The sequence below is a fragment of the Hevea brasiliensis genome, chromosome 18, assembly GCF_030052815.1.
Source record: "Hevea brasiliensis isolate MT/VB/25A 57/8 chromosome 18, ASM3005281v1, whole genome shotgun sequence".
NCBI classification, from domain to species: Eukaryota; Viridiplantae; Streptophyta; class Magnoliopsida; order Malpighiales; family Euphorbiaceae; genus Hevea; species Hevea brasiliensis.
Genome location: NC_079510.1, coordinates 34,575,582 through 34,586,277, shown reverse-complemented (window position 1 = coordinate 34,586,277; position 10,696 = coordinate 34,575,582). Strand labels below are relative to the sequence as shown.

Genomic DNA, 10,696 nt, shown 5'->3' with positions numbered 1-10,696 from the left:
TATAAAATAATTTTATCCATTAATAGAAAAATTAAATTATTTTATATATTAAAATTATAAAAATTAAAATTTAATATAGTATAAAATATAAAAATTAAATAATTAATTTCTTAAAATTTAAAAATTAAATGTAATATAATATAAAATTTAAGAATCAAATAATTAATTTTTTAAAATTTAAATATTAAAATATAATATAAGAAAAAACTTAAAGCTTATAAAGTAATTATAAAATAAAACATAACAATATTTAGTAAGTAATTTAAAACAAAAACAGTAAATATTTAAGAATTATAAAAGCTTTAAAAAAATAATAATCTTGCAATCTTAAGTAAAATTCTCATCTGCACTATCTTTCTTTTTGAAAAAGGGAGAACCAAAGGAACGAATTGTCAAAGCACAAACGAAATAAAGTAAATTATAAAAGGAGCAAACCAAAACTCTTGCTGTATCGCCAAGTCATCTCTCATCATCAACAGTGCCAAAAAAAAAAAAAATCTTAAATTTGATTCAAACATAGGGATCTCAGACTCATCAGAATCCTCGAGGAGAAAATGGCAGGAAGGCATTGTTGCAGAGATGTTTTGCCATTTACATCGCTTGTGGCAATGGAGTGTGTGAACGTGGGCTTGAACACTCTTTACAAGGCAGCTACTTTGCAGGGCATGAATTACTATGTCTTTATTGTCTATGCATATGCTATTGCTGCTCTTGTTCTTCTTCCTGCTCCTTTCATCTCCTGCAGGTCTATTTTTCTTTCTGTAATTTCTTTCAATTTCTGGTCTTCCATAAAAAATTCCCATGTGGGTATTCAGTGAAATCAATCAAGAACAAACATTTGTTTCTTTTTTGGCAGATCAAGAGTTCTTCCTCCTCTAAGCTTCTCTATACTCTGTAAAATTGGTCTTCTTGGGCTTATTGGGTAAGATTGATCATAGAAAGGCAATGGGTTTTTTTTTTTTAATCTCCTCCTATTTTCACTAATTATTATGAGTTGTTGGATTATGGGAACAGGAGCTCATCTCAGATCATGGGTTTCACAGGCATAAATTATAGTTCTCCAACTCTTTCTTCAGCCATCAGCAACCTCACACCAGCTTTCACTTTCATTCTTGCCATAATTTTCAGGTACCTCCCTTTTCCTTTTTGTTCGTAAAGCACATGAATACCCTTACAATGTGCTAAAGATCCTGTGGCTTCATCTTCCTTAATCTCGATGATTATTGTTCCTTTTACTTTCAGTTTTTCTCATCCCTAAGTTATCTTTCTTTATTCTGTATGGTTTGAGCCCACTTTAGTGTTTGGGCTTAACTTTTTGGGCTCGGCCCAATTAGAGCAAGTGATTCTGCACTGTTATTTTCAGGTGCTAAACTTGATTCTGCAAGGTCAATACATAGATTGATTCATTAACCAGTCTGATTTTTTTTGTCTTGTTATGCTGCTACAATGATGATTATTGTAACTTATTAGGCCAAATATGATTCCAAAAGTAAGATTATGATGACTCCAATTAGATCAACACAATTGGTACACTTTTGGCAATTGAAAACATGGGCTGTGGCTTCAATAAAAGACCAAGTCCTGTTCTATTTCACACAAGTGGATTGACAGAGGCCTTAAAACTACTGTTTATTCTCATCAACTTGTTGCTTTCTTTTCAATTCACAGGACCACCACTAACTTTCATTATTCACCAAATTCTTTTATCTTCTAATTCTTTATGTTCTTCCTTGAAAAGGATGGAAAGGGTTGCTATGAAAAGAAGAAGCAGCCAGGCCAAAGTCTTGGGCACTATCATTTCAATAGCTGGTGCATTTGTAGTGACTCTGTACAAGGGTCCACCAATTATCATTGCTTCATCTCCATCTATTTCACTTGATCAATCTCTTCAATCACCACATCCAAATTGGATTCTTGGTGGAATTTTTCTCACAGCTGAGTATATACTGGTTCCGTTATGGTATATTGTTCAGGTACATTAACTTTGCAGTAAGAACTCTAGCTTCTGCTCTTTTAGTTAATAAAAATCTGGTGTAAATTATACTTGCAATACATGACAGACACAAATAATGAAGGAGTACCCAGCAGAGTTGACAGTAGTCTTCTTTTATAATTTATCCGTGAGCATTATAGCAGCAATTCTAGCTCTGGTTACTCAAGGAGCTTCGAGTGCTTGGATGGTACGGCCGAGTATAGCATTAGCTTCCATTGTTTGCTCGGTGAGTGACGTACTGCAATCCATAAACAGGAAAATAGTTCCTATTCTAACTCCTACACTTCATTTTGTTTAGGGACTGTTTGGATCATGCTTGAACAATACTGTTCACACATGGGCACTGCACTTGAAGGGACCTGTTTTTGTTGCAATGTTCAAGCCTTTGTCAATTGCCATTGCAGTTGCTATGGGTGCCATGTTCCTTGGTGATACTCTCCATCTTGGAAGGTATGAAACTGTATTCAATTATTGCCAAATTTATGCAGAGAAACCATTTTTTTAAGTTAATAATTAGTTTTTGCATGTTGATTGTATCCTGTGGTTGGCAGTCTCATTGGAGCAATGATAATATCCACTGGATTTTACACTGTAATGTGGGGAAAAGCCAAAGAAGAGTTGAGTGAAGATTATGGTGTTAGTACCCTGGAATCTCCACCCGCCCAGAAGGTTCCTTTATTGCAAAGCTACAAAGATGAACTTGTGTAGGGCAAATAAAAAATGAAAGGCAAATACAGATCGCTCGGCTTTCTGAAAAAATGAGGATGCCTATGCAGTAGACAACACCAAATGCAGGAAATGTCTCCATTTTAACAGCCTAGAATCACTTGCCTTTACAGCACAAGGGCACAAATGCTCATGCCCAAGTGCGTGCCAGTAGAGAACAGATGGGAGCTGTGAATACCAAATATCTAACAACTAGTTGTTCTACATGATCCCACTGTTCCAACTTGCATGTTTGTTGAGTAGTCCTCATAATGAATCACAAGGAATTGCAGAAGAAGAAAAGATTTACTCATGCACAACATTCATGCATTTCCTACAAAGATTTTGGGACTAAATGAATAATTGCATTCAGCAGAACTATAATATTCAGCTACCATGTCTTACATGAAAGTATACAAAATAAAATAAAAGTAATGATGAAAAACACAAAATTCATGATGGAATAGTGAGCATCTATATAATTTTCTGGCAAAATGGGCCATAAAATCATATATAACCTTATATCTAACAAAATGCTATCAGGAGAAACCAAAAACAAAAATCTCCTAGACGTGGGGAGACCAGTCATAATGCTCCCTCCTTTCTTCCACTTAATACGAAATAAATATGTGGATACAAATACAAATAAACTACACAACTCAACCACCATACAGACATCTGAATGTAAGAAAGCAGTGCAACCCCAGCAGGAACATGTAAGCAGGAAATTACCGGACCTCCAACAAAGGTAAACGGAACTGTTGTGTTGCAAAATTGGACTATTGGGCACCCAAGATGGCAGCAAGTTCTGTGCCTTTCACTGATATCTTTTCTCAAGTCCTAAGATCATCTGACATAGCAGAAGGTATACAATGTGTTGCAAGGACATCTAAAGTTGCCGCCGTGGCATTTTTGGTGTGTAGGACCACTACCTGCAGACAGAAATTTTGAACTCAAAATTCTTGATGAATGATAGCGGGAGAAAAGGGTTGGGGGTTGGTTTTTTTTTTTTTTTTTTTTTGTGGGGTTGGTAGGGGAAGAGGAGAGAGAGAGAGAGAGAGAACCTGCTGGTATTCTAGGTCAAACTTTAAAAATTCATCATCACAACTCTCCACCATGTCAGCCAAGTTCTTCAGATTCTTCACAGGCTGGCCGTTGAAAGCAAGAACCTGCATAACATACAGATTTTTAACACTGTACTTCAAGGTTCCTGCCACAAAGGTACAAAATCAATTGAGCAAAATACCTGAGTGTTGACAATTTCTTCATATCCAATATTAATGTCAGCCACAAGAACCTACACCCATTTCAAAAACACATGTATGCAGTGAATTGTCTTCTTTTTCTCCCTTTTTCGGAGTAAAACCTAAAATGCTTGCCCAATAGTTTGGAGTAAATATTAGGGAAAAAACAGAACAATATTTTCTTTCAAATGTGCAGGTTGGAAAAGAGGAGAGAGACTGACCTGTGAAACAACAACAACCTGTTCATCTATAGATTGTGCCATTGCATGCAAATGCTTATCCAATAGTTTGACTGGAGCATCAAATTCATAGTCCTTTCCATACTGGAGCCAAGCACAACTTAAACAGTTATAAAATCAGGCAAAATGCAAACCCTTTTACAAAGCAAACATAATTACACTACTATCTTCAGCACAATAAAGATATGTTAGGCTCACCATCTCTTGCACTAACCTACCAATAAACCTAACTAGGTAGAGGTTACTTACAATCCTATATCAATATATATCTAATCACGAGCCACCACAACATTGTTACATTTCAATATTTCATAAATTCTTCCACTTGCAAGCAGCATGCTCAGAACAACCCAGTAACAATGAGGACATGTGCATCAGCCAAGAAATGGAAACCTCAAACTTGAATTATGACTCTCGTGTGGCATACGTTTTCAATTTGATATGATACACATGCAGAAAGAAAAAGAAGAGGGGAAAACAGCTTTTGGTTTGACGTATTAGAACTAGATGCATTATTTCATGTCAGCAAATACCTCACAATTAAAGACTAATAAGGCAAATTTAACCCCACTTATAGCCCTCTAGTTGATAAATGAGTTGGTCAAAAGCAAAAAATGGAGCAAAAAGACAATAGTTGGGCCATCAGACCACAATTAAGTTTGATAAAGCCAGCACAAAATAAAGCACAACAATAAGAATACATTTTATACCACATATAGTGGTGATAGTTCGGAGTTAACATAACTCATTTGATCCCCATGTAATTAACAATGTTTCAAGCAGCTGCTAAATAAAGTTTAGGAACCTGTCAAAATGAAAGTACCTTTGAGCATACATGGACATGGAGAGACAAACACATGTTATTGGCTTATGCATGTACATAATTGGTATAGCAAAACTCAACTCAACTCAGCTCAACTAAGCCTTTATCCAAAAAATTTTGGGTAGGCTATATGGATTCTCTTTCTCCACTCTAAACGATTTTGGATTAAATCCTCAGAAATGTATAATATTTCTAAGTCATGTTGTACTACTCTCCTCCAAGTCAATTTAGGTCTACCCTTTTTTTTCTTTCTATCCTCTAACCTAATGTACTCTACTTGTCTAACTGAAACCTCCATATGTCTACGCTTCACATGACCAAACCACTTCAATCTCCCTTCTCTCAACTTATCATCAATTAGTACCACTCCTACCTTTTCTCTAATACTCTCATTACGGACTTTATCTAGTCTAACATGGTCATTCATCCACCTTAACATTCTCATCTTCGCAACTCTGATCTTAAACACATACGATTCCTTCAATGCTCAACACTTACTACCATATAACATTGCCGGTCGTATGGTTATACGGTAAAATTTTCCTTTCAAATTATTGAAAATCTAGGGATCACATAAAATTCTCGTGGCACGTCTCCACTTCATCCTATGACTAACATCCTCCTCACATCCCCCATCTACTTGAAGGATTGAGCCGAGATATTGAAAGTGACTATTTTGGAACAGTATCACTCCATCCAAACTAACTCCTTCCCTATTACTAGTTCGGCCTTCACTGAACTTGTAACGCATGTATTCTGCCTTCGTTTTACTTAACTTAAAGCCCTTTAACTCTAGAGTACTTCTCCAAAGCTCTAACTTTCTATTGACTCCTTGTATCTCATCTATCAAAACTATATCATCTGCAAACATCATGCACCAAGAGATATTCTCTTATATATGTTTCGTCAATTCATCTAAAACTAATATAAAAAGGTAAAGACTTACAGCTGAACCTTGGTGTAATCCAACTGAGATAGAAAAATCTCCTGTGTCCTCTCCCACTGTGCGTATAATCTTAATTGCTCCTTCATACATATCTTTCAATACTTGTATGTACCTAATAGATAACTCCTTTTGTTCTAACACTCTCCACAAGACATCTCTTGAAACACTATTATAAGTCTTCTCCAAATCGATAAAAACCATGTGTAAATCTTTCTTCACATCTCATAAAAACAAAATTGAAAAGTAAACAGTAGAGAAAACTCTCAAGAGAGGAACAAGCCACAGAAACAAAAACAACAATGAAACTATTAATACACACCTCCGAACACAGATAAGGAACAGAAACTGCAGAAAAAACAAATCCAGCGATAATGTAATAAGAAGGAGGTTTGCCCTTGATATGTGCTAGGATCAACCGTTTGTGTGTTGCAAGTTTTATTTTGAATTCAAGTATCTCTGAATTACGGAGAACTTTTACCACAGCTTCGTCGCCAGTGTACTTTTGAGAAACAAGGTAACTAAAACTAATTCGCTCTCCATGCCTGAATGGAACTGAAACAATAGGATTATCATAATATTTGCAGACACATACCACAATAATGATGAAACTGGTACAAGAAAGTCTCTCAGGTTAGCATTAATGAAAATATCAGTATGCCAAAAAAACAAAAGGGTAAAGAAAAAGGAAAAAGAAACACAACGTCTGGACTGACAAAATTAAAAAGATTAGCTTAAATTGCAAATTGTTTGGTCCAATATGGTCTATCAAAACACATAATCATGTTAAATGACCTAATACTTATGTGGTAAAATGAATATGCAATACATAGTAAGATTAAAAGTTTAAAACAAGGGGGAAAAGATGAAACAGAAGTTTATGGGCAGCAAACACAGCTGACATGTTTCACAGAAAAATGCTTACTTGTTCCATCATTAGCAATTTTAACCCCATCAAAACTTAAGATGACATCAGATGGCTGCAAAACATGGGATTCTGGAGCTGTTGGTTCAATTCTTCTTATGCGGACACCCTTCATATCAGGTTCCATCCCCATTGACATACGCAAATCAGGATTTTCCATCTTCTGCCACTCAAATCCGAGAACTGGGAAGCCTAAAACAGTGCAAAATCAGACAGGTTTAAGATATGGAAAGCAGAATATTTACAACTACAACATCACACAAAGTATTAATAAATAAGGTTATCTGCAGTTTCTAGCTATCAAGAAAGAAGAATATAATTGTACTTTGCATTCATCATTGCTTCTGAGGGAAAGAAATATTGGTCGATGGGGAAGAAGGGCCTGCATACATTCTTCTCACAAAAGGAGAAATGCCAAAGATACCTGTATAGGCCCCATTCTTCTCATGGTCACAAATAAAATGTACTATAACTGGTGTGGGTATAACGTAGCCAATATTCTCCACATCTTCGTGTTTCAGAGATTGAAATGCAATTCCAACACATTTGCCCTTGTCATTAAAGGCAGGCCCCCCAGAATTGCCAGAGTTTATGGCCGCATCTATCTGCATTAGAATTCCATAAAGAAGATATCCGCCGGATATATAAGTAGTCAATCAATAAGAAAGCATGATTAAACATAGTACATAGAACTTATATTCTACAACCTGCAACCCCAAAAGCTCAGTTGATCCATGGGCATAAGATAGAATCTCTATGCGTGAGACAACACCACTAGTCACAGAGATTGTGTCGCCCCCAATTGGGTAACCCACAACAGTAACAGCATCTTGAAGGGCAGGCAAATCTCCAAATTCAATAGGAGCAACTCCCTCCCAAAACTCATCATCATTAATTGTCAATAATGCTTTAGCATCAAGAAAGAAGGGACTTGTTACAATCAAACAAATTAAACTGTTCAACAGATAAAAATATTCATTAGCAAGCTGTGATACTGCTTAATTCAATAAGATGATAGCTTCTTAAAGATGAATAGAGGTTAATGATCATGCAGCATTGGCAAGCAACTTGGAAACTAAAATTAAAACTATATATTTTAACAAATCTTAAAATTTTTTTTTTCTTTATGCTTTTAGTGCATTCATCATCACCCAACTAAATAGATAAAGAAAGAAAACGATGTCACATGCAATCCCATTCAAGAAGATTCTACGAGCAGTAATTTGGAAAAGATACTGCTCAGGTCTTTTATCATTCCAACAGACAGATACAAGAAATATACTTGAAAAGAGTATCAGTTTTGTGATCCTCAAATTCACAATATTAAAGTGACATTTAATGCCAGCATTTTTAAGCAATCCATATGATAAGGCATTCTACCATCCATAATTTAAACAAATAGCCAACATTTTCACAGCATTTAAAACCTCCTTCTCAACAAAAGCAAGCCAAAAAAAAAATTCAGATTCTCTTACATTAAGAAGGTGTTTGTCTTAACTTATAAACTAGTCAAACTAGCTTATAAACTCTAAAAATAAATTTACCTGTTTGTTTATAACATTTTTTGGGCTTATAAGCTAAAAATAAATACACTGGGAGATCAACTTTTCATTTTAGTGATTATAGATAGTTTGACCAAATATTTTACTATGTTACTCTAATTTAATTTTTAAAATTTCACCAAGTATCTCATTCAATAACATTTTTAGTAATTTTAACTATAAGCTACTTATATCTTGTTAGATACATGTAAGCAATCAAACACGTAATTGTTTTAAATTTTAATTGCTCAATGCTTATGAGCTTATATTAAATTGCTTATAAGTTATTTTTCATAAGCTAAGCCAAACCAGAAAGCTCATCTTCTCCAACATTCTCTCCTCCTACAAACTCAAAACCAGTAAGTTCAAGCTGTACACTTTTTCATAACAGTTATCCAACTAAGCAATCTAATAAAACTTAAGGCCTACTTAGTATTACTTTTGAAACTGTTGCTCTGAAAAATCACCTGTTTAAATATACTAATTAGATAGTATTAAAAAATAATTTAAAATTAAATTTAATAAATTTTAGTTATAAAAACACTACTGTTTTTTTTTTTTTTTCAAAGTACTTTTATTTAGAAAGGCAGTTTAAGACCTCCAAACTCAATGGCTAACCGCCACTTACACCATATCTAGCACCGAACAAGACTAGCATTTCCATTATATCTTGAAAATCCAAAACCATGTTCATTCATTATCTCCCTAAAGAGAGCCATGAACAAAAGCGATTTCAATAAAAAAGAAGAAGAAAAGCTAGTTTATATAAACATAGATATAAAACTATATAATATCCATACCAATATCGCACTCGGTGCCAATAGCCAACACAGTAGCCAGATACTTGGTATCAGACCCTCGTTTTTTCACCTTAACCTGAGTGTGATGCTCTACGGAGTGCGCATTTGTCAACAATCTCCTTCCCCTAATAATAAATCCACTGCTACTCGAACTATACTGCCTTTTTCGCTGCCATGGCAATGAAAAATTTGGCTCAGTGTGAACACAGAACACCTTCACCACGGCATCCATTGCCGGAACCACTTTCACCACACTCTCCCACTCCGCCGCTGCAACCACCCCCACCATATTATTATGCCTAATCTCACCAGCCGGAGCATGGAATTCACCGTTCTGCTCCCCATGGCGCGTCAGCCTCCGTTCTGGGGACTTGGGTTCCGATTTTTAAGCGTGTTTTCCAATTTTCCTAGGTCTTCCGCGGCCACGACCAGAGGGAGTAGGACTAGCGCTAGTGCTAGGGGTTTCTGTAACAGCAGTGGTGGTGGTGGCAGTGGAAGGGAGAGAAACGTTGTCGTCTTGGGGTGTGTTGGTGGTGAATTGGAAGTCCATGGTTTCTGGAGCCTGCGTTTTCTTGGGTTTTCGGCCGCGTTTTCTGGGTTTGTTGTCCATTATTTTCTGGTTGTGCGCTTCAGGTGCTTGTTTTCTAGCTTCAGGTGCTTGTTTTCTACTTTCAGGGGGGGTTTTGTTATGCTATTCTGGTGATTGATTCTGGGAATCAAGGAAGAAGACATATGAGAAGAGAATGGAGTGCCATTTTCGGGCCTTAAATGGCCTTTGTTCAAAATTAGGGCATAGTTAACAAATGGATCAACGAGTGAGAACCCATTTTGGTCTTTAAATGGGCCAAGTAAGCAAAAGAGCTCTGCCCGCCGTCCATCCGTTCCCCTTGGCTCAAATCCTGCTCACCCCCATCACTTTGTGTTCCTTCTTGCTGCATGGATCCTTCTTAGTTGCTTGCCTCTCCTAGGGTTGCTGTTTGATTAGAACATCTTCAAATGTAGGTTTTCGCTTTGTTACTTGTCCTCCGGTGCTTTCCCTGTTTTTCATCTTCTCTGGGAAAGGATGTGTGGCAGCCTGCATGGGATACGCAGTGCTACAGTCTTAGGTACCCGGATCCTCTAGCGGGTCAAATCCAAAGATTAAGGCTTCTGGCCCTTCTAATTGTTTGGATAGGGCCGCCGTTTAGGGCTCTTTTTTCAGGCCTGTGTTCTGTAATTGGGACATTTAGTTGTAGTCTTTATTTTTGAACAGTGAGCTTGGGTCTGCCCATTTATGTAATTTGCTTGGATCTATTTGGATCCTTTATTATTGAGCGTTAGACCTTCCTGCAATGGATATTTCAGGTTTTATGTAATTTTTTATAAATTTTATTTGCAACGTTTTAAATTTTACTTAATTTAATTTTAAATATTTTTAAGTTCAATTGTGACACTTTACTGATTTTCAATTATTTGATTGTTTTACTTGTTTTGTCATTTTACG

At 36.1% G+C, this 10,696-nt stretch overlaps 2 protein-coding genes across 3 annotated transcripts; one reads left to right on the top strand and one right to left on the bottom strand.

The window, feature by feature from the left end:
* Positions 1-399: 399 nt before the first annotated feature.
* Positions 400-3,020, top strand: LOC110666012 (WAT1-related protein At3g28050). The gene is made up of 7 exons (XM_021826349.2): positions 400-745; positions 857-922; positions 1,015-1,128; positions 1,739-1,973; positions 2,061-2,219; positions 2,292-2,443; positions 2,545-3,020. The coding sequence occupies exons 1-7, from the start codon at positions 555-557 to the stop codon at positions 2,699-2,701; spliced, it is 1,074 nt and encodes a 357-aa protein (XP_021682041.2). The 5' UTR covers positions 400-554; the 3' UTR covers positions 2,702-3,020.
* Positions 3,021-3,041: 21 nt separating this feature from the next.
* On the bottom strand, positions 3,042-10,406 carry LOC110666011 (protease Do-like 9). Of its 2 annotated transcripts, XM_021826347.2 has the most exons (9): positions 9,214-10,400; positions 7,580-7,779; positions 7,297-7,477; positions 6,873-7,064; positions 6,270-6,502; positions 4,164-4,265; positions 3,945-3,995; positions 3,763-3,867; positions 3,042-3,630 (listed from the first exon to the last, which is right to left on the bottom strand). In XM_021826347.2, exons 1-9 carry the CDS (start codon positions 9,500-9,502, stop codon positions 3,532-3,534), a joined length of 1,452 nt encoding a protein of 483 aa, XP_021682039.2. In that variant the 5' UTR covers positions 9,503-10,400; the 3' UTR covers positions 3,042-3,531. The 2 variants fall into 2 exon arrangements, 1 of the variants encoding a protein (XP_021682039.2); XR_002497085.2 differs by lacking the exon at positions 3,042-3,630 and having other exon boundaries at positions 3,767-3,867; positions 3,945-4,064; positions 9,214-10,406.
* Positions 10,407-10,696: the final 290 nt, after the last annotated feature.

What these genes read in the sequence shown, in the direction of transcription:
- LOC110666011 (XM_021826347.2), bottom strand. Translation starts at nt 9,502, where the DNA reads ATGGTGGGGGTGGTTGCAGCGGCGGAGTGGGAGAGTGTGGTGAAAGTG. An exon ending in GAAGAATGGGGCCTATACAG is followed by an intron (nt 7,065 to 7,296) that starts GTATCTTTGGCA and finishes GCACTGTTTTAG; the next exon opens with GCTTCCCAGTTCTCGGATTT. An exon ending in AAGAAATTGTCAACACTCAG is followed by an intron (nt 3,868 to 3,944) that starts GTATTTTGCTCA and finishes TATGTTATGCAG; the next exon opens with GTTCTTGCTTTCAACGGCCA.
- LOC110666012 (XM_021826349.2), top strand. Translation starts at nt 555, where the DNA reads ATGGCAGGAAGGCATTGTTGCAGAGATGTTTTGCCATTTACATCGCTT. An exon ending in ATTCTTGCCATAATTTTCAG is followed by an intron (nt 1,129 to 1,738) that starts GTACCTCCCTTT and finishes TTCCTTGAAAAG; the next exon opens with GATGGAAAGGGTTGCTATGA. An exon ending in CGTTATGGTATATTGTTCAG is followed by an intron (nt 1,974 to 2,060) that starts GTACATTAACTT and finishes AATACATGACAG; the next exon opens with ACACAAATAATGAAGGAGTA.